At 44.3% G+C, this 21,205-nt stretch overlaps 2 protein-coding genes and 1 pseudogene across 2 annotated transcripts; all 3 read left to right on the top strand.

Annotated features, from left to right (window-relative positions):
- The first annotated feature begins 1,235 nt into the window (after positions 1-1,235).
- On the top strand, positions 1,236-2,180 carry LOC116886034 (olfactory receptor 10K2-like). Its single transcript, XM_032887327.1, has one exon. It carries the CDS (start codon positions 1,236-1,238, stop codon positions 2,178-2,180), a length of 945 nt encoding a protein of 314 aa, XP_032743218.1.
- A 6,110-nt stretch (positions 2,181-8,290) lies between these two features.
- Positions 8,291-9,018, top strand: LOC116886630 (annotated as a pseudogene).
- An 11,311-nt stretch (positions 9,019-20,329) lies between these two features.
- Positions 20,330-20,978, top strand: LOC116886277 (40S ribosomal protein S2-like). The gene has a single exon (XM_032887698.1). The coding sequence runs from the start codon at positions 20,358-20,360 to the stop codon at positions 20,961-20,963; it is 606 nt and encodes a 201-aa protein (XP_032743589.1). The 5' UTR covers positions 20,330-20,357; the 3' UTR covers positions 20,964-20,978.
- Positions 20,979-21,205: the final 227 nt, after the last annotated feature.

Genomic DNA, 21,205 nt, shown 5'->3' with positions numbered 1-21,205 from the left:
TTCCTTCAGTACCAATGTTCTAGAGAGAAGCGAATGCATTAAGCTTCGGAATAACTAAACAATGCAACTGTAAACCCAGGTTCTCTTCCACTCCTTTTCCTAATTTCTAAACCTAGATTTGTCTTTAAGGTTTGCATGAGTGACAACAAGGCCATGTGACATGTACATCCTTAAGATGAATTGATACTAAGCCATCCTCATGCCCAAGAAGAAAGAACTCTGAGGACACTGGGACTCTGGGTTCTCAGAAGAGCCCACCCAGAGCTGAGGCCGGTGATGACACAGCAGCCTTGCAAAATCGTTAATAATAATTTGCTGAGAAGCTGTTAAGTCCTTTATGTGATCTTAGACATGCAAGAAAGCTGCATGTGTTTACGATATTTATCACATTCACATCTTTCCCTCAGGGGGTACAAAATGTAGTTTAAAAAAAAAAAGCTAGCAGAACAATCCATTCCAAATTCAATTCAAAAATTAAGAGAATGTCATATCAAGTGGCTCATTTGATGCCTGTGTGAGGTCTGAGGAGGAAAGAATTCCTTTTATTGGGAATTACCAAAAGGCTTGGTGAGTGTGTGGTTTGAATGCAGCCTAAATACAAAGCATCAATAAATAAACACACGCATCAGCTAAGTTAAACAAGCAGAGGCAAGGAAGCACCACGTCCCCCTTTCCTGTCCTGTGAGACACACGCCTCCAGAAGAGCAGGGTGGGCAGCTCAAGTGAAACACTTTGAAATAAGTAGAGTTTGAACTACGCAGTAGCCAGGAATAAAATCTTCTGAAGGAATTAATGTTATAATATGATTTATACATAAGAAGATTAATCTGCCATCAGGGGACAACGTGGTGAAGACATAGGGGAAAGGCAACTTCGAGGGAGGGAGGGAAGTGGTAAAAGTTGGCCAGAATCCTCTAGAAAGACGAGTTCTCTCTGAGGGAGGACAGACCCTCAGAAAAGAACTGAGTTGCAGATACAATGATCTGTCAGGAATTTAAGAACGTTGGGGCTGTGTTTTCAGAGCTACTGTGGAGACAACGCCTTGGGTGCAACCTCTTGACTTGGAATTTTCATTTCTTGGACAAACAGGAAGGAGGAGGAGTGAGTGGCAAGTTTAGAAGAAAACCCTGGGAGCGCATGCAGCATGGCTGTCGGTCTCCCGTGCCTCTCTAAGGTGTAAGGATCTCTTCCGCGCCCCTCACCATCTGGGGCTGATCTCTGATGATACAGCCTCCATGGAGTGTGTAAATGAGACTGTAGTCAGAGAGTTTGTCTTCCTCGGCTTCTCAGCTCTGGCCGAGCTCCAGCTGCTGCTCTTCGCCGTCTTCCTGTTCCTCTACTTGTTCACTCTGAGCACCAACGCTGTGATTGTCTCCACCATTGTGCTAGACCGAGCCCTCCATATGCCCATGTACTTCTTCCTTTCAGTCCTGTCCTGTTCTGAGACCTGCTACACCTTCGTCATTGTACCCAAGATGCTGGTTGACTTGTTGGCTCGGAGGAAGAGCATCTCCTTCCTCGGCTGCGCCATCCAAATGTTCGCCTTCCTCTTCCTCGGCTGTTCTCACTCCTTCCTGCTGGCAGCCATGGGTTATGATCGCCACGTGGCCATTTGCCACCCTCTGCGCTACACGGTGCTCATGGGACACAGGGTATGTGTGGGGCTAGTAGCTGCCGCGTGTGTCTGTGGCTTCACTGTGGCACAGATAATCACATCCCTGGTGTTTCATCTACCCTTCTGCTCTTCCAATCAACTCCACCACTTTTTCTGTGACATCTCCCCTATTCTCCAGTTGGCATCTCACCACCCCCGCTCCACTCAGATCACCATCTTCCTGCTTTGCGCGCTGGTCCTGGTTATCCCTCTCTTGTTGATCCTGGTATCATATGTTCACATCATTTCTGCCATCCTCCAATTCCCTTCCACGCTGGGCAGGTACAAAGCGTTTTCCACCTGTGCCTCTCACCTCATCGTTGTCATAGTGCATTATGGATGTGCCTCCTTTATCTACCTAAGGCCTAAGTCCAACTACTCCTCAAGCCAGGATGCGCTGATATCAGTGTCCTACACTATCCTAACCCCACTATTCAACCCAGTCATCTACAGCTTAAGAAACAAGGAATTCAGATCAGCTCTTCATAGGGTTATAGGAAGAACGGTTAGCCTAAGACAGTGTTGATCTGGATAAGGTTCTCTTTTTTTTTTTTTTTTTTTCTCTCAAATAACTAAGAATAACGGACTGAGAGGGAAATTCTCAGAATGGGAATAAGTAAGCAATCGAGCCTCATGGTCAGAATAGAGAATTTTAAGTTACAATTTTAATGAACTAATTGAACAAAACTACCAGTATACAAAATTTGGTGTATCTGATATCGCCAGTTAATGCTCTCATGAGAAAGTCAGGAAACATCTACCTTGGTGTTTCTTTTTTAATTAATTATTTTTAAGTTTTTATTCAGCTATACTGTATGCTGATAATATCAGGGTATCTGATGAATACGACTGTCTCATGCACTGGGACAAATATAAGTTTAAAGCCTATTTTACTCAACATTCACCATGTGGAAAAGTCTGCATCTGACCTTCATGTGACTCGGGAGTCCACACGTGTTTCGGGCCAGAGCTAGAGAGAGCCGCTCTGTTTGTCTCTTTAGGAATGACTAGGAAACAAATGGAACACTGCAGTCCAGACGCCTGCCCATGGTTCCTCCCAGGATCTGCCTGTGAATTACAGTTTCTGAATTCAATTTTTAATTCTTCTTTTCCTTTTCTTCCACACATTACTTCTTTATTGATGAACACTGGCAGAATAGACCTTCCAGGGACTGAAATAAGAGAAAAAGAAGAGGGATCTCCCATCCTGACACCTGCTTGTTTTACAGAGTAAAGCCCATCCGTAACTCTGGTTCTAGCAGGCTCAATGCCCTAGCCTGACTCCCTCGGGTGCTGGGCACGCATACTCATAACATAAAATAAATAAAACTTAGAGTGTCAGTCTACTTCATTTCTTCCGTAGCTTTAGAGCTTGAGGCATTATGGGGATGGGGCTTGAAGAAAACTAAATATTAAAGCAAACCCGGTTTCATTTATGTAGCCACTCGATTACGTTTTTCATTTGCCTGACAATTACCTCAGTCTTCTGGCCTATCAGGTTGACTCATGAAAAGGAAATGGACTCATAGGCCCTAATATGAATCTGTTTAATGTCAATTGCTTAAGTCTGTACTGCATGGTATTTCTTTAAAATGTTGCTTCGTGTATACCATAAAGCAGCCGTGAGAAGTTGCATCTTGTAGATGACAAACTGATACTAAGAATTGAGATGGTTTCCCTACTGATACACAGAACTGTGTTGGCTGAACAGCACCCTCCTGCGACCCTCATCGCACTGACTGCTCTCACTAACAGGGTAGAACACGTAAGTATGGCACCTTAACTGTAAGGGCAAGTCCCCTGACGTCTGTAGAAGACACATCAGCCTTGGTAAGTAGCCTTCAAACCTTGTTCTTTTCCAAGGATACTGGACATGATCAGCTTGGGGTCAGATTGCAGAGGACTAACAAGCAGAAAGATCATTGGGTATCGAAAGGTCACGAGTATAAAAGTCAGCAAGGCGACTCGGCAGGCACAGGTGCGAGCTGCCAAGCCTGGACCCCTGAGTGTGAGCCCTAGAACAAGCATGGTGGAAAGGGAATCATCATTTGACCTCCACAAGCATACAATGACATGTCCACGCCAACGTGCATGTGCACACATACACACACAATTGATAAATAATATAAAAACCTTAAAATAGAAAATGAACAGTGCCCCGTCCAACTCAAACAATCAAAAAGGTCATGAATCTTGGGTTGCATTTCCAAGCATTTGATTCTTCCTCTTACGTTTTTTTCCATATGACTAAAGAGTTAATATATCTCTGTCTCTCAAGTTTAAACTGAAGGTCTTGGTCATTCCAGTCACACACGCATGCGCACGCACACACACACACCTTGATAACTTTATCTCTAAACCCTAAATCTGACTTGAAGTGGTCCAGTTCTGAGATTTGAAGTTTGCTTTTGAAGAGTCCAGAATCCTGCAGGCCTCTGCCTAGGCTACAAATTACAGCTGAGTGTCCTGAGACCCCAGCCTTTGAGTTTCTGGCATAAACTCAACTCGTAGTAATAATGTGTGGAATTATGGTGACACAGAGAGGAAATGGCTAGGGAGGAAGGAAGTTCGGCTCCCAGCTGATACACTTTTACTGCTGAATAAGACGAGGCAACAGACTCCATGGGAAACAGCCTAATGGTTCACCAACACAGTATGTGTTTCCTAAAAGACATCCTGGAAAAGGCACTAAGTAAACCAATGTCACAGGATGATGCACCCAAGAAATACCTCCATCAAGAATGCCAAAGGCAGGCTGGAGAGATGGCTCAGAGGTTAAGAGCACTGTCTGCTCTTCCAGAGGTCCTGAGTTCAAATCCCAGCAACCACATGGTGGCTTACAACCACCTATAATCAGGTCTGGTGCCTTCTTCTGGCCTGTAGTTGCATACATGCAGGCAGAAAGCTGTATGATGTATACATAATAAATAAATAAATGTTTAAAAAAAAAAAAAGAATGCCAAAGGCAATAGCCTGGGCTTATGTAAGCACTAAGTAATGAGCTAGGATTCCAGTACCAGGCCTGGTTTCCCTCTCACTGAGGGTCATAAGGCCAATTGGAGAGCTGTTGGTGACTGCTAAGGCACGTGTGTCACTACTGCGCCCTTGGGGTTCTCGTGCCCTGTTGGTCACTGATGTGGTTCGTAGGCATCATAGCTGGGGACGACTGTTGGTTCTTTCCCTCCTTTGTACCATGAAAGCTAGTCCGCTGGGAGGAGTATTCAGGTCAGTTCCAGCTCGGGGCCTCCCGGGCCTGTTTATGAAGTGCATGGTGTCTTCAGCAGTAAGGACTAACCTTCCCCCTGTGGGAGGCAGCAGCTACAGGCTGTGTGTTTTAGTGGTCTCCTGAGCAACCCTGGCCAACAACTCAAAACAGGGGGTTTCTCATGCCTGGTATTTGGGTTTGTTTGTTTGTTTGTTTGTTTGTTTGTTTTAAGGTGGTACGTTGAATAGTTTTATGTCACCTTGACACAAGTTAAAGTCATCTGAGAGGAAAGAACTTCAATTAAGGAGATCCCTCCACAAGAACAGGTTGTAGACAGGCCTATAAGGCATTTTCTTAGTTAGTGATTGATTGATGGGGGAAGGCACAGCATATGGTGAGTGATGGTTCTGGGTTCAAGTAAAAAGCAGACTGAACAAGTCATAAGGAGCAAGCCAGGTAGCAGGAACAATCCCATGGCTTCTGTGTCAACTCCTGACACCAGGTTGCTGCCCTGTTTGAGTCCTTGAGCTGACTTACTTCAATGCTGAACAGTGATATGGAAGCATAAGTTAAACAAACCCTTTCCTCCCCAACTTGCTTTTTAGTCATGGTGTTTCATCACAGCAATAAAAACCCTAATCAATCACACACCTATAATCCTTCTGGCTGTAATACAGACACACCTTTATTAGATACCTTTAATCCAAACAATGAAGATAAAGTTAGTTTGTAGAAGGAAGCAGCCATGCTTGAAGTGAAATCTAACTGAGGGGCAGACAAAGTGATGAATCAGGGAAAGATTTGACAGAATGAGTCAGAGATAGGATATGCCCAACTCTTACAAAAACAGACAGGAAAGAGAGGCAACGTAGGAAGGGCGGAGAGAAAGAGGCAACAGTTTTACCAGGACCGTTTCACAGAGACAGGTTGCAGATGAAGACAGGACAAGCCAGAAAATGAGAAGCTCAAAGATTAGAACAGATTGCCAGAGTTAATTTTAGGCCAAGCAGACCAATTCAGGCCAGAGGCCAAGAGAAGCCAGTTTGAAAGGATCAGTTTGGAGCAGAGTTTTGGACCAGAACAGCTAAGTGGTAACAGCCAGCTAGAATTCAGAAAGAACTAGAAAGGGTGAGCTTATTCATCGGTAAACCCCCAAGATGACAATTAATTACATCAGGCAAATAAACATTATATTTATGAAAGACAGCCCAAATGTCTGCTAATAAAGTACAAAACTGTTAAGATGTTATAACAGGCTTCTTCTTCTGGAAAACACCCAATGACAGATGACACTTGCAGCAGGAGAGCCAGGAGGACCAGTATTAGGAGGCCACAGCAACTTCTACGGAGGATTTGGTAGCAGTCATAGGCACTTCTATCATGGTCAAGGCCGTGGCCACGGTCGAAGCTGTCATCTCCGTCTCTGTCCCGCAGAAAGGAGCGACACCACGACTTTCTTCTCAAAGCAGTTTATTCAGGAACCTTTCTCTCTGCATGCAAGCAGCAATCTCTTACCCCCAAGCACACTCCCTCCTAAAAAACCCGTAACCGGGGCTGGGGATTTAGCTCAGTGGTAGAGCGCTTACCTAGGAAGCGCAAGGCCCTGGGTTCGGTCCCCAGCTCTGAAAAAAAGAACCAAAAAAAAAAAAAAAAACCCGTAACCACACCCCATCAGTCCAGTCTACGTAGTCTCAGTTCATAGGTCCATGCCAAATGGCCTGATCTTGTGTCACGGTGCGCCTGTGCAGCTCTCACGATGGGCGTGGCTTACTTTTGGGCATATGAGGAAGTCAGGTGCTAGTCATAAGACTTGGCAGCGGTCCCGGGCGCCATCTTGGGATTGCCGCCACACCCGCTCCCCACACGAAGCCACAGGGATGGTGGAGGAAAAGCGGAAGACATGTGTAACTTTAATTTTTTTCAAACCTTATTTTTAATGACGCTTCTTAAGCAATTTAACCTCCCTTGTAGCCCACCACCCACCAGAGGTAGTGGAGAAGAAAGGATACAGGCGGAGGAGGGAACCTGTTTAGAAAGGGTCTTTGGAGCCATCCTGTCTGTGTGTCGGCACTTCGGTTCAGAGGTCAGCAGGCCGTGGCAGCTCTGTCCACTCACAGATACTTCACATAGCAGCCCAGTCCAGTAGAGGAGAGTTAGCAACAGCAGCGGCATCACCTAGCAGAGACAGCCAGGCCTCAGCCTTAGCTCAAGTCAACAGGAGGGACCGACAGGAACACCAAGACAAGTTCTCGGCTGTGCCTATCTAAGGAAGCAAAGACTCGAGACCCACGCGCGATGCACAGCTAGCTGTGTCAGCAAGCCAAGCTCTGTCTTCGTCACTCCAGACATCATGCGTCCTCCATGTGCCTGGCCTCAGCACGTGCATCCAGTCAGCATGAGGCCCTGGGAGAGGCATGAGGCTGCAGCACACCCCCAGAGGCTTTTTTGGTGTGCGTCCCTCTCTATGGAAACCCAACAAATGTTCAACTACGCAGTGTGAGGCAGACCAATACATGCATGTTGTTAGCAAAGAACCTTTTTACGTGCTTACGTTAGCAGAGCATCCTCGCTCCTGTGCTTCAGCGAAACGTTCCTTCATGAGTCGGCCTTAGCCTTTCACAGCTGCGTCCACTTTAATGAAACATCCATTCACATGTTTCTCCCAGCAAAACACCATCCAATGGACTTTTTTTTTTTTTTTTTTTCATATATAACTAAACTTTAGCTGTCTTCAGACACACCAGAAGAGGGTGTTGTAGAGAGCGGCGCGGCGGAACATAGATGGCGCCGACATCCAGCCTCGTCTGGATGTCGACAACTTACCGCGCATGTGCAGGCTTGTCCCTTTGCTAGGGCGGCCATACGATAATGAGATGTAGGGCGCCCTCCAGTGGTGAACAACGGTACTGCACATTGCGTTTTTTGCACCTGGTGTCAGTTGGCCGTTAATATGCTAATGAGGGGCGGTACCATGCTAGTGGGGTGATTCATTCTCCGCCAATCCCTGGAGAACAAGTAGTGGGGTGATAGTGGGGTGATCTGTGCCCCACCAATCCCTGAGAGATTATTAGCATACTGTTGTGTATATAAGGCGAGCGACTTTGCCGCTCGGGGTCCCTGTTCAAGAGAGCTGTACCACAGTAAAGGTTTGTTCGCAGAAGAATCCTGTTGCCGCGCGTCGTTCTTGCTGGCGGGACGTTGGGTGCGCGACAGGGTGTCAGATATCGTTACAGATGATTGTGAGCCACCATGTGGTTGCTGGGATTTGAACTCAGGACCTCTGGGAGAGCAGGCAGTGCTCTTAACCACTGAGCCATCTCTCCAGCCCCCCCCAATAGACTTTCTACAGAACCCTTAAAGTTTCTGCTTCAGACAGGGAATGTGGATTCATTGCTTGTGATTACAGGTGTGTGAAGACAAGGTGATTGATCCCCATCACTAAGCTGGGCCGCCTGTTTAGGGACATGAAGATCAAGTCCCTGCAGGAGATCTACCTGTTCTCCCTGCCCATTATGGAGTCTGAGATTATTGACTTTTTCCTGGATGCATCTAAAGGATGAGGTTCTGAAGGTCCTGCCAGTGCAGCTGGACAAAGGACCAGATTCAAGACTTTTGTCAATATTGGGGACTACAGTGGTCACGTTGGTGTTGTGTTAAGTGCCCCAAGCAGGTAACCACTGCCATCTGAGGGGCCAAGAGTTCCATGGTCCGGGGTTGGGGATTTAGCTCAGTGGTAGAGAGCTTGCCTAGGAAGCGCAAGGCCCTGGGTTCGGTCCCCAGCTCCGAAAAAAAGAAAAAAGAAAAAAAAAAAAAAAGAGTTCCATGGTCCCTGTGCAGACAGACTACTGAGGGAACAAGACTGGCAAGTCCCACACTGTGCCATGCAAGGTGACAGGCCACTGTGGCTCTGTGCTGGTGCGTCTCATCCCTGCACCCAGAGGCACTGGCATTGTCTCTGCTCCTGTGCCCAAGAAGCTGCTGCTGCTGGCCGGTATAGATGACTGCTACACTTCAGCCAGAGGCTACACTGCCACCCTGAGCAACTTGGCCGAGGCCAGCATTGATGCCACCTCCAAGACCCACAGATACCTGACCCCTGACCTCTGGAAAGAGACTGTTAACCAAGTCTTCCTATCAGGAATTCATGACCATACTGTGAAAACCCACACTAGCCTGATCAGAGGAGCCAGGCTCCGGCTGTGGCTACCATATAAGGGTAAAAATAAAGCAAATTAAGTCTGTTTTTTAAAAGATGTAATGGTATTTTAAATAAAGCTTTCTGTATTTTTATTACAGAGCAAATTCATCTTAAGAAGATGTTTACCGGGTGCTGGAGAAACGACGTGGTGGGTGGAGAGAGTACTTGCTACTCTTTCACCAGATGAGGGTTTACTTTCCAATGCTCATACTGATAACGACATCACATGTTCTCCAGTTCCAGATATCATCACGCCCTCTTCCATCACACCCTCCTCCATCACACCCTCCTCCATCACACCCTCCTCCATCACACCCTCCTCCACACCTCCCTCTCATCACACCCTCCTCCATCACACCCTCCTCCATCACACCTTCCTCCATCACACCCTCCTCCATCACACCCTCCACCATCCTCACACCCTCCTCCATCACACCCTCCTCCATCATCACACCCTCCTCCATCACACCTTCCTCCATCACACCCTCCATCCATCACACCCTCCACCATCCTCACACCCTCCTCCATCACACCCTCCTCCATCATCACACCCTCCTCCATCACACCCTCCTCCATCATCACACCCTCCTCCATCACACCCTCCTCCATCATCACACCCTCCTCCATCATCACACCCTCCTCCATCCATCACACCCTCCTCATCACACCCTCCTCCATCATCACACCCTCCTCCATCATCACACCCTCCTCCATCATCACACCCTCCTCCATCATCACACCCTCCTCCATCATCACACCCTCCTCCATCACACCTTCCTCCATCACACCCTCCTCCATCACACCCTCCTCCATCACACCCTCCTCCAATACCCTCCACCATCATCACCCCCTCCTCCATCACACCCTCCTCCATCACCCCCTCCTCCATCACACCCTCCTCCATCATCACACCCTCCTATCACACCCTCCTCCATCACACCCTCCTCCATCACACCTTCCTCCATCACACCCTCCTCCATCACACCCTCCACCATCCTCACGCCCCCTCCATCCACCTTCCTTATCACACCTCCTCCATCACACCTTCCTTATCACACCCTCCTCCATCACACCTTCCTCCATCACACCCTCCTCCATCACACCTTCCTCCATCACACCCCCTCCATCCTCCTCATCACACCCTCCTCCATCATCAAACCCTCCTCCATCACACCCTCCTTCATCACACCCTCCTCCATCACACCCTCCTCCATCACACCCTCCTCCATCATCACACCCTCCTCATCACACCCTCCTCCATCACACCCTCCTCCATCACACCCTCCTCCATCACACCCTCCACTCGTCTCTGTAGACATCTACAGTCATGCCACAATACCCACACAAGTAAATGATAAATGGGAAAATCAGCATGCAGGAGGCTGGCCAATTCCCAAGGGATAGTGGACTTCAGCTCCATGAATGGCTGCTCTTAGAACTATGCTCAAGGTTCCCCATAACATCTGCACCCAAATGATGTTGATGTGCAATAATTATGTTCATTTGCAGTCTATGAGAAATGACAAGGACAACTGTCATAGAAGTTCAGATGGCCATGACATGTGAACAGCAATGCAAAGAGAACAGGTATCATTCTTGAAGTAGAGTGTCATGGTTATCCCTGATATCTGGCATGTGTTCTCAGTCTTCCAGTACTTAGCACTCAAATTAAATCTATATCAGATTTTGATTTGTGCCTTAATGGCTTGTTGTGACCCTCATGACTCCTGGGGACCTCCTGGTGTTAAAAGCCCTGCCTGACATTTGGGGCATAAACTTTATGACAGGGCATAACAATTTGTTGCATGATTTATTGATTGTTTTGATATCCTGATTCATGATACCTTTCATCTAGAATTCCCTCAAGTAATGATCCTGTGTGCTCTTGGCTTCCCATTTTTTCCCATGGCTCCCTTAGAGAAGTTGAGACTGTTAAAAGATATTAATCTTCATATGTGAGAACATCTCCTAGAATAAGTGCAGAAACAAGGAAAGTAAAAAGGGACCAAATTGGGGTAGGAGACCAATAAAGAAGCTGAGACTTTTTAAAAAGAATTTGATTTGGGGGGATTATAATGGAATTACATCATTTCTTCCCTTCCTTCTCCTCCTTCCAAACCTTCCCAAGTACTCACATACACTTTCTTTCAAATTCAAGACTTCTTTTTCTTTAATGGATGACACACACACACACACACACACACACACACACACACACACACACTCCTAAAACTATACATGGAGCCTGCTCAGTGTGTGTAATATTGCTTGTATGTTGTTTTCAATGTTGACCCTTTGGTGTTGAGTAACCAGTTAGCAAGCTCTCCCCTGGGGCAGACTAGTGCCCCCTGTTTCAGCAGATACACAATTTTGTTTTGCATTTGGCTTGTTCAGAAAGTCCATTCATTTTTCTTTCTTAAGATTTATTTGTTTGTTTATAAGATTTATTTATTTATAAGTACATACCAGAAGAGAGCATCAGATCTCACTACAGATGGTTGTGAGCCCCCATGTGGTTGCTGGGATTTGAACTCAGGACCTCTGGAAGAGCAGTCAGTGCTCTTAACCACTGAGCCATCTCTCCAGCCCATCCATTCATTTCTTTGTTAAGTTACAGAATTTGGTTTTGCCTGGCTGGAGGGCTCTGTGGAAAAGAACTCCTCAGGAGGTGTGGTGTGGAGCTCTGTGCCTAGCACCCGTGACATCCTGTTTAGATATTCATCGTCTTCCACTATGGATATATCACTTTTATATATAGAACATGAAAAGAAAGGGCTAAACTGAGGTAGAATTATGGCACTTCTGTTACTTTGGCCACAAAGTTAATCAGACAAGTAAATGTATGTGCCCTATCATGCAGGCCTTATGTCCTAGGGGAGATTGTTAGGACACCATTTAACCCTGAGCACAGTGATTACAGGAGTTGTCATGGGAGAGACCCAGAGCAAATGTGTCGTGTGTTTTGATCAGCAAGCAAGTCCTACTTTAAGCTGTGAAAACAGCTGGTGTTTAGTTACCACCAGGTCCCTATAAACCCAATGTTTGTGTCACCAAAGAAATATTTATTTAAAAACCACTGGATAAGAACAAGACCCAGTAACAATAACACACAATATATTATATGTGGAAATAATTTATCTCCTATAAATATTACTTCACATATTTCTTCATTTCTTTATAGACAACCAGTCTCTGATCTCTCGGCCTAACGTGAGTTTATTTTCTCGATAAATCCCTACATTTACCGCTCACATTGCCTTAGAGTGAGTCTTTTATCTGTCTCGTAAGATGGGAGAAATCTCAAATATTTACTCAAGTGTCCATGTAGTGTTATCTTCTGGTATGTTGTTGGCTGTTATAATCAGAATTCAGCTAAGAAAGCCACGCGTTCCGAGCAGCTACTTGGAACAAACAGTTGGTTCTGGGAAATGCTTGTGTGGCTGTGCAGGAACAAGGAAGAGCTGTGTTATTTACATCAAAAAGATCCCCCGTGATGCTCACACTTGCAATGTGGAAATGAGGGTTAGAAACTCATAGTTCAGAGGAAAGACTCTAGACTAGAAGATTCCCACAAGGGGAAAGAGCTTGGAAATTGACCAAGTTGATTAAATGATAAATGGGGTATACCCAGTGGGGTCAGGAATGGGCGTAATTGCCTAGAAGAATGGTGTGGGTGTAGTTTTTACCTCTGAGGAGATACAGAAAGGCTATGTTGACACAAACACAGCTCTCACTGCAGAAGAATGAAATAGTTTATCCTGGAGCAACTACAAGTCAGCATAGCCCAGGAACACAGATTTACAGATCTGTGTTTTCAGTTTTAGATATACCAGATATACGATATTCACAAAATTTAAATATCAAAACAATAAAAAACCCAGAAAAATGAGCTATGGAGAAGAACAGAACGTTCTCAAAAGATGAAAACTAAATGGCTAAATAACATCTTTTTAAAGTGTTCAACATCTTTAGCCATCAGGGAAACCCAGGTTAAAATTATACTGAGATTTAATCTAAACTAATCAGACTGCTCATCACTGGGAATACAAATGGTAACGTACTGGGGTGGATCTGAGGACATGGCCGTGTTTCACGCTGCTGGGGAGAAATGTACACTAGTGTAGACACTTTGGAAATCGATCTGTGTTTCCCCAAAAACTAGAGAAAAAAAACCTGCCACAGGACCATACACCACCCCTGGGCACATAGAGGAAGCACTTTAGATCATACTAAGAAAAAGAAATTTATTTTTAAGAGATATTAAAGGGCCTCTTCTACACCCAATCTGTCCACCTGGCCAGATCTCACATCCTTCTGAAGAGTCTAGCCTGGACTCCCTGATGCTCTCCTATCCATCCCTTCTGCCAAACCCACATCTACCTCAGATCCCACACCAAATGCCCCAGTCTAGTTTGGTTACCCAGTCAATCACTAGCTACCTGCCACCACCCGCAAGTCCCTTCTGAAGCACACCAAACACTCCACCCAGCCAGATCTCCCATGTAACTCTCAAGGATCTAGGCTTGTGAGACTTAACACCCACACTTTCTCTCCAACCCTCCAGATCTACCCTGGAACCCATATTTAGTGTTCGAGCCTTGCGTTGTCATCCTTGTGTACTGCAACCTACCTTTTGCCAAGACCCTCCCTCTCTCTCCAAAACATCAGGCCAATCCCATGACACATCTGACCTGTCCACCTAGCCAGGTCCACTCCACACTACAGGCTTGGACAAGGAAGCACATCAGCCCTGTCCCCTCTGTCCACCTGACTTCATGCCACCCAAGTTACTTCCAACAGTTAGGCCCAACCCACCCTCACATCCTCATTTCTGTCTCAACCAGCTCCATCTATATCAGACTGAGAACAAAAAAAAAAGTCCTCGTGCCCTATCTCATCGCAATAATATAATACCAACAAGATGAAAGATCAAGTCAGTATCTTCTGCTAAAATCCACCAGTCCTGTAGAAAAGCATCACAGTGAGAATTCCTAGTTGAACCCCAAGACACAAAATGTAATAGAACAATTATTAAAAATTTGTCATTTTAAAAAGACAAAAAAAAAAAGTGGGTGGAATTAAGGAGAAAGACATTAAGGAGAATAATCCCCAGAGTGACGCCCACAAAAACACAAGCGTGAAGTGGGTGGACGTGACAGCGACAAGCTAAGCCTTGAGAACAGAATTCACGCAGGAGACATAAATGCTGACGAGGACTCCAGATCAAACAAAGATGTGATTTAAAAACCCGATGGCTCAACTCTAAAACCCAAAGGAAACCTTACAAGTAAAATCAATCAGGCTAAAGACTGAATGTCACGACTTGAACATAAAGTAGACCAAATAAGTAAGGAATATAAAACACATTTAAACACACGAAGTGAATATATAGGAACTGTAGAACACTGTGGAAAAAAGACAAACCTTCAAATTATTGCCACAAATTACGGAGAATTATCCCAAGCCAATGGCATAGACCAGATCTTCAATAAGATCATAGGAGAAACGTCCCCAAACTAGGGAAGGACACACCACACCAATACAAAAGGCACACAGGGCACCAAATAGACAAGACTGGATTAAAAAGTCCCCATGGCATGTCACGGTGAAAACATGAAGTATGCATAACACATACAGTGAATGGGAATTTTTTAAAAAGACACCCGAAAGATAGCTGACTTCTCAATGGAAACTCTGAAAGCCAGAAGATACTGGAGCAGTTCTCAAGGCCTAAGGACCACCTGAAACACCAGACCCAAAAAAGCACCCGCCATAATTGAAAGAGAAGGAAAAGCTTTCCACTCTATAAACAGTCTAAAAAATTATATCCAAAAACATCAAACCTGAAGGGAAATAAGAAGCACTGTTCCAAGCTGGAGAGAGAATGTGCAGACGCCATGGAAAGAATCATGGTTATCAAACCATACGTGCTACTGTGAACACAAGCAACACCAGAAGTGGTGACATGATGGCTACAACCGCACTTCAATCATAACACTAAATGTCAATGACCTCGGTTCTCCAATCAAAAGGCTCCGGTTCACTGAATGGATCAAAAAAACAAAATCCATCCCGCTGTTGTCTATGAAAGACACATCTTAGCTTTACATATAGGTACCTCCTTGATACCAAATGATGCTCAAAAACACTCCAATCAAATGGGACCTGCAGGCAAGCAGGCATCATTGATCTAATATCCGGGGAGAAATAGACTTTGAACTAAAAGTAATCAGGAGAAATAGGAAGGATACGTCATTCTAATCAGGACAACAGTTAACCAAGAAAGCATTACTCTCTAAACATACATGCACAAAACTCTGGCGCACTCCATTTCATAAAAAAATCTTCTACTAGATTTAAAGACACAGATCAACACCAAGCCATTTATTGATGATTTCAATAAGTCAGTTTCTCCAATGGGTATGTCATCTGCATGAAAAATAAACCAGTAAACATAAAAAACAATTGGCATCATACTTGAAATGGATTCAAAAGAGAGCTACAGAGTACTATGCCCAAACACCAAAAAATGCTATTTTAGCTTTTCTAAAATAGACCATGTTTTGGAATACAAAACAAATCTTTAAAAATTAAAAAGATGGGGGTTAGGGATTTAGCTCAGCGGTAGAGCGCTTGCCTAGCAAGCACAAGGCCCTGGGTTTGGTCCTCAGCTCCGGAAAAAAAAAAAATTAAAAAGATGGGCTGAGAGAGATGGCTTAGTGGTTAAGAGCACTGGCTGCTCTTCTGAAGACCCTGAGTTCAATTCCCCTTCTGGCTGTACAGGCAGAACATTTTATACCTAATAAATAAATAAAAACAATCTAATTTGAAAAGATTGAAATCACTCCTTGTATCTTACCTGTCCACAATTGAATAAAACTTTAAATTGACACTAAATGAATCTCTAGTAAGTACACAAACTCACAGAGATTAAACAACTTATTACTGAATGATGAATAAGTCAAAGGAAAAATAAAAAATAAAATAAAGTTTTAAAAAATTTCTGGAACTAAATGAAAATGAAAACAAGACAATAGAACCCCTGAGATGCATAGAAAGCAACCCTGCCAGGGGAATTTACAGCTCCAAGGACAAGAAATAACTGTCTTATGATGCAAAACAAAAGCTCAGAAAAACAAGAACAAACCAAATTCAAACCCAGTTGATGGAAAGAAATCATGAAAATCAGAATAGAAATTACAGAAGAGAAACAAAGAAAACAATACAAAGAATCTTCTAATCTAAGAGCTTGTTCTTAGAGAAGATAAAAGAAATCGAAGGACCCTTGATCCAACTAACCAAAACAGAGAGAGGACCCAAATTAAAAGACTCATGTAAGCTTAGATTTTTCAAGACCTACTTCATTTAGGGTTCTTAAATGCTCCAATCTCCCTTCTAGCCCACCGGCCAGAGGTAGGGGAGAAAAGGGTTAATAGGAAAAGGGGTTGTGGACCTGTTTAGAAGTAGTTCTTTGAGGCGATTTCATTCTTCGTTATCAGAATGCCAGCGGTTCAATAGCAAACACCCAACACAGATCAGCGATGCCGGCTCCATCCAACAGAAACAGCAAGGCTACACAGACTCTGCATAACTAAGTGGGAGTGGTCAGAATCAGCCAGATTACCACAAGAAGCTCTGGCGCATCTCTCTCTATGAAGTGAAAACAAATGGCTATTAGCAGAGACCAGAAGAATTAAGACTGTGAAGACAGTAATGAAGCGAACCTTGAAGGGCGTATCGATGCAAAAGCTTCCTCTCACTGCTTGTGGGGTTCCATTTATACTCTTTCTAAGGGTCATGTGCCCTCTCACAAGACAGCTTCCAGAAAAACATCACGTGGCACAGCTGACTTGTTAAAGACACCAGAAACTTCCACTTCGGGTCCCCCTTTCTGTTAAAAAAAAAAAAAAAAAAAAAAGCTTTTATTTCTCTAACATTAACAATCTCCACAAAATAAAAATAATTATGAGAGCCATAAAACTGGGACTTTATATCACATTTTAAATAAACTGCTTGTGTACAACATATCAAATAAAAGTCAAACAAAACAACCTTACATTTCTATCAAGATATATTAATCTATGCCAAAGGAAAATATGCAAGACTAGTATTCTTATTTATCATTGTTTATTTGTTGTTATTATTAGTCCCTTTTTCCCTCTTCTCCCCCATTATTAGAGGAGGAAGATCCCTGATTTAAACTTTGTTTTGTTTTCTCCCTGACCATAGTCAATAACAGCCAACCACTTCAGACGATAACAGTCATAACCAAAACCATCCATCCCACCTTTCGGGAATGCGGGAGTCATGTTCTTCCTTGTCTTTTTGGGTACCCTGTGAAAATTGTGATATTGGCCAAATCCCGGGAGAGCTAGCTGTATGTTTTCCGTCCAGACTCTGCATTGTCTGTCCAGTCTCTGTGTTGTCCAGTCTCTGTGTGCTTGATCATTAGGGCTGGCCCTTTTGAAGTTGATTTGCATGCATGTTTTGGGAGAGATCAGTAACTGAGGCAGTCTGAGAGTGAATCACCTGGGCTATTTGCTTTGTGAAGACATTCATGTCTCAGCCCATAAGAAGTTTTCCCTGGTCAGATCTAATCTTTATAAGTTTTGTTGGGGGCTATATTTTTTATTCCCTGTAGATGCATAAGCATAGCCATGTCCCCATCTTAAAACTACGGCCAGTTTCCCTTCTCTTGTCAACACATCCGTAGGGCATATTGGCTGGCCTAGTTCCTCAGTTGTTTCAATAACCCAGTGTCTCTCAACTGCTGTTGTTCCTTTGTCACCAAAATTAAGAAAATTTAGAGTTAACAAAGCATTATTTAGTAAAAACCTAGGGACTTTTTTACTCTTCCTTTTTGTTTAATAAGCGTCTACTTTGAGGAACAATTGGCTCTTTCTACAGTTGCTTGTCCTGGGGGATTGTGTGGTATATCAGTAATATATTGTATGTTGTAATATGCAAAGAATTGCTTCATCCTATTGAACACGTGTGCTGGGGGGTTGTTGGTTTAAATTTGCACAGGCATCCCCATCATGGCCATTATTCCCAATAACTGTGTTGTTACATATTCAGCCTTTTCAGAACCTAAGCCCTGCGTATGTATCAATAGCATGATACATGCCAGGAGCCATCTAGGAGAAGCTATCAGCTAGCAGGTGATCTTCCTGAGATTGTTCCGCCATGGATTAAAATCTACAATGGATTTGCTCCTTTAGGCAAGGCTGAGGAGAAATCCATTTTAGGAAAGATTCCTGCAATTAATATTCTTTTTCTGTTATTATTAAATATATATAACAACCACTATGCATTAGTCCACCGTTTTGAGCAGATCTCTGCAGAACCACAAAGATGTGCTGTCTTGTGGTGATGCTATACAGACAAATAGGTGATTTCTTAATCTTAATGATGATCGTGTAAGAATTCCTAAAATTCTATGGATAATCATTAAGCTCCTTTATAATAGGACTGCTGTTAAATCCTTTGTGATGGCAAAGCTGCAATGAGAACTCTGCCAGTCTTCAAAGGTCACCAGTTAATGGCTTCTAAGATAGCAAGCGGCATCTGCATCTTAAGAGCCGTTCCAAGAGTTTGTAAAACCATTAACCAACGGCCAGAAAAAGGGAATGAACAATTTACTATAGATACAAGGACAGAAGATAAACTATTTACTGGGTTTATCCATACAAAACTTCACTAATACCTTAGTCACAAAAGTTATGGTTTTTAACTGTCCATAAACTTGTAGAAACCGGTGACAGATAATGTTTAGCCAGATAATTACTCTTAATGGATATGCATGTAAACACTCTGCGTTGTAAACTTCTTATTCAATTTGTATTTGAACTTTCAGTGAATTTTTATAAAAGAAAAAAAGGGAGGGATGCTTGGAAAACCAATGTGATCTCTTCTCTAAGAAAAAGTACAAAAGACTAGAAAAAAATCACATTGGAAGATAGAACATTGGAGAGAAAGCGTTGGGAACATAGCATCTGGAGTAAAGGCTTTGGGAGTAAAGCATTGTTACATCAGAGCAGGAGGAGAGAGCAAGATTAGAAGGAGAATGCAGAGTGGTATAACTTAGAAACTATAAGGCAACTAAAAATATTAAGAGAGCAACGTGCAGAATGCATAGGGGAAGAGAAAATAAAAAAGAGCTGCAGAGAGAGCGGAAGGAGCAGAAAGGTCTCTCCTCACCATGGGACAGAACAGATCGTTCCTTAATAACAAGGCAGGCCTAGTCGCTTTCTTCTTACAGACTTGGTTTTAATTCATTTAGCAATAAAGGTAGAAGCGTTTTCTTTCTCTATGCAATAAAGATTGGAGTTCATTTTTCATCCAGAATGAGTGAGTTCTTTCTGCACTGGTGCTTGGTCTTTTGCTCCATATACATATGTAAAGATACTGGGCCCAACTAGTGTAAATGGAGATTTATGAATATGTATGCATGAATCTGTATAAAATTTATGAGTTGAATCCGTATTTGCTTGTGTAAAGGTTTTTCCTTCGCAAGCATGATTCTCTTCTTCTGGTTCAATAGAAGTTTATTGCTCCAAACTTCCCCTGACAAGGAGAGGCATTTGACAAGAGGGAGAAGGCTCTAGTTTAATCCTTTACTTAATTCCCTGCTGTTTTATGATGAGGTGCCAATTACCAGAGGCTGCAGTTTCTGGCCCAAAAGGAACTCAGGCTGGTCACCTATAAAGTGACTTAGACTTAAAAATGGGTAAATGTTTTGTTATTAAACAGTAACCCTAAATATCTCACCCCTGCTGATGCTCTTCCTTACTTTCAAGAGAGAACCCTGCTCCTCCTCCTCCTTCTTCTTCTTCTTCCTTCTCCTCCTCCTCCTCCTTCTTCCTTCTTCTCCTTCTCTCTTTCCCTCTCCCTCTCCTTCTTCCTTCTCCTTCTCTTCTCCTCCTTCTTCCTTCTCCTCTTCCTCCTCCTCCTCCTTCTTCCTTCTTCTCCTTCTCTCTCTCCCTCTCCCTCTCCTTCTTCCTTCTCCTTCTCCTTCTCCTCCTTCTTCCTTCTCCTCTTCCTCCTCCCCCTCCTCCTCCTCCTCCTCCTCCTCCTCCTCTTCCTTCTTCTCTTCTTCTTCTGGAAAACACCAAATGCAGGTGATGCCCATGCAGTGGCCCTGGGGGCCCAGGATTAGGAGGCTGCAGAGCTTCCGAGGAGGATTTGGCAGGGCAGCTGTCTTAAGGGGCTGTAGTCGTAGCCGAGGCCGCGGTGGTGGAGGTAAAGCTGAAGACAAGGAGTGGATCTCTGTCACCAATCTGGGCCGCCTGGTTAAGGACATGAAGATCAAGTCCTTGGAGGAGATCTACCTGTTCTCCCTGCCCATTAAGGCGTCTGAGATTATTGACTTTTTCCTGGGTGCATCTCTAAAGGATGAGGTTCTGAAAATCATGCCAGTGCAGAAGCAGGCTCGGGCTGGCCAGCGAACCAGATTCAAGGCTTTTGTCACTATTGGGGACTACAACGGCCACGTTGGTCTTGGTGTTAAGAGCTCCAAGGAGGTAGCCACTGCCATCCGAGGGGCCATCATCCTGGCCAAGCTTTCAATCGTCCCAGTGCGGAGAGGCTACTGGGGGAACAAGATTGGCAAGCCCTACACTGTGCCATGCAAGGTGACAGGCCGCTGTGGCTCTGTGCTGGTGCGTCTCATCCCCGCCCCCAGAGGCACTGGCATTGTCTCTGCTCCTGTGCTCAAGAAGCTACTGATGATGGCTGGTATGGATGACTGCTACATTTCATCCAGGGGCTGCAATACCACCCTGGGCAACTTTGCCAAGACCACGTTTGATGAGATCTCCAAGACCTCTAGCTACTTGACCCCTGACTTCTGGAAAGAAACTGTGTTCACCAAGTCTCCTTATCAGGAATTCACTGACCCTCTGTGAAAACCCATACCAGAGTCTCTGTTCAGAGGACCCATGCTCCAGCTGTGGTTACAACATATGGGTTTTTATACAAGAAAAATAAATGAATTAAGTCTGTTTGAGAGAGAGAGAGAGAGAGAGAGAGAGAGAGAGAGAGCGCCAAGAAGGGAGAAAAACTGGAGCATGCCCCTCCCCTGCTGCAGATATAAATACCTTTGTTTTCCAAATTCTGCAAAATGAAAAACATCCATCTTCCAGATGCC

The sequence above is a fragment of the Rattus rattus genome, chromosome 17 (assembly GCF_011064425.1).
Source record: "Rattus rattus isolate New Zealand chromosome 17, Rrattus_CSIRO_v1, whole genome shotgun sequence".
NCBI lineage: Eukaryota > Metazoa > Chordata > Mammalia > Rodentia > Muridae > Rattus > Rattus rattus.
Note: the sequence above shows the minus strand (reverse complement) of the source record. Positions and strands in the feature narration are given on the sequence as shown.

Coding starts and splice junctions, on each gene's coding strand:
- LOC116886277 (XM_032887698.1), top strand. CDS start 20,358: ATGAAGATCAAGTCCTTGGAGGAGATCTACCTGTTCTCCCTGCCCATT.
- LOC116886034 (XM_032887327.1), top strand. CDS start 1,236: ATGGAGTGTGTAAATGAGACTGTAGTCAGAGAGTTTGTCTTCCTCGGC.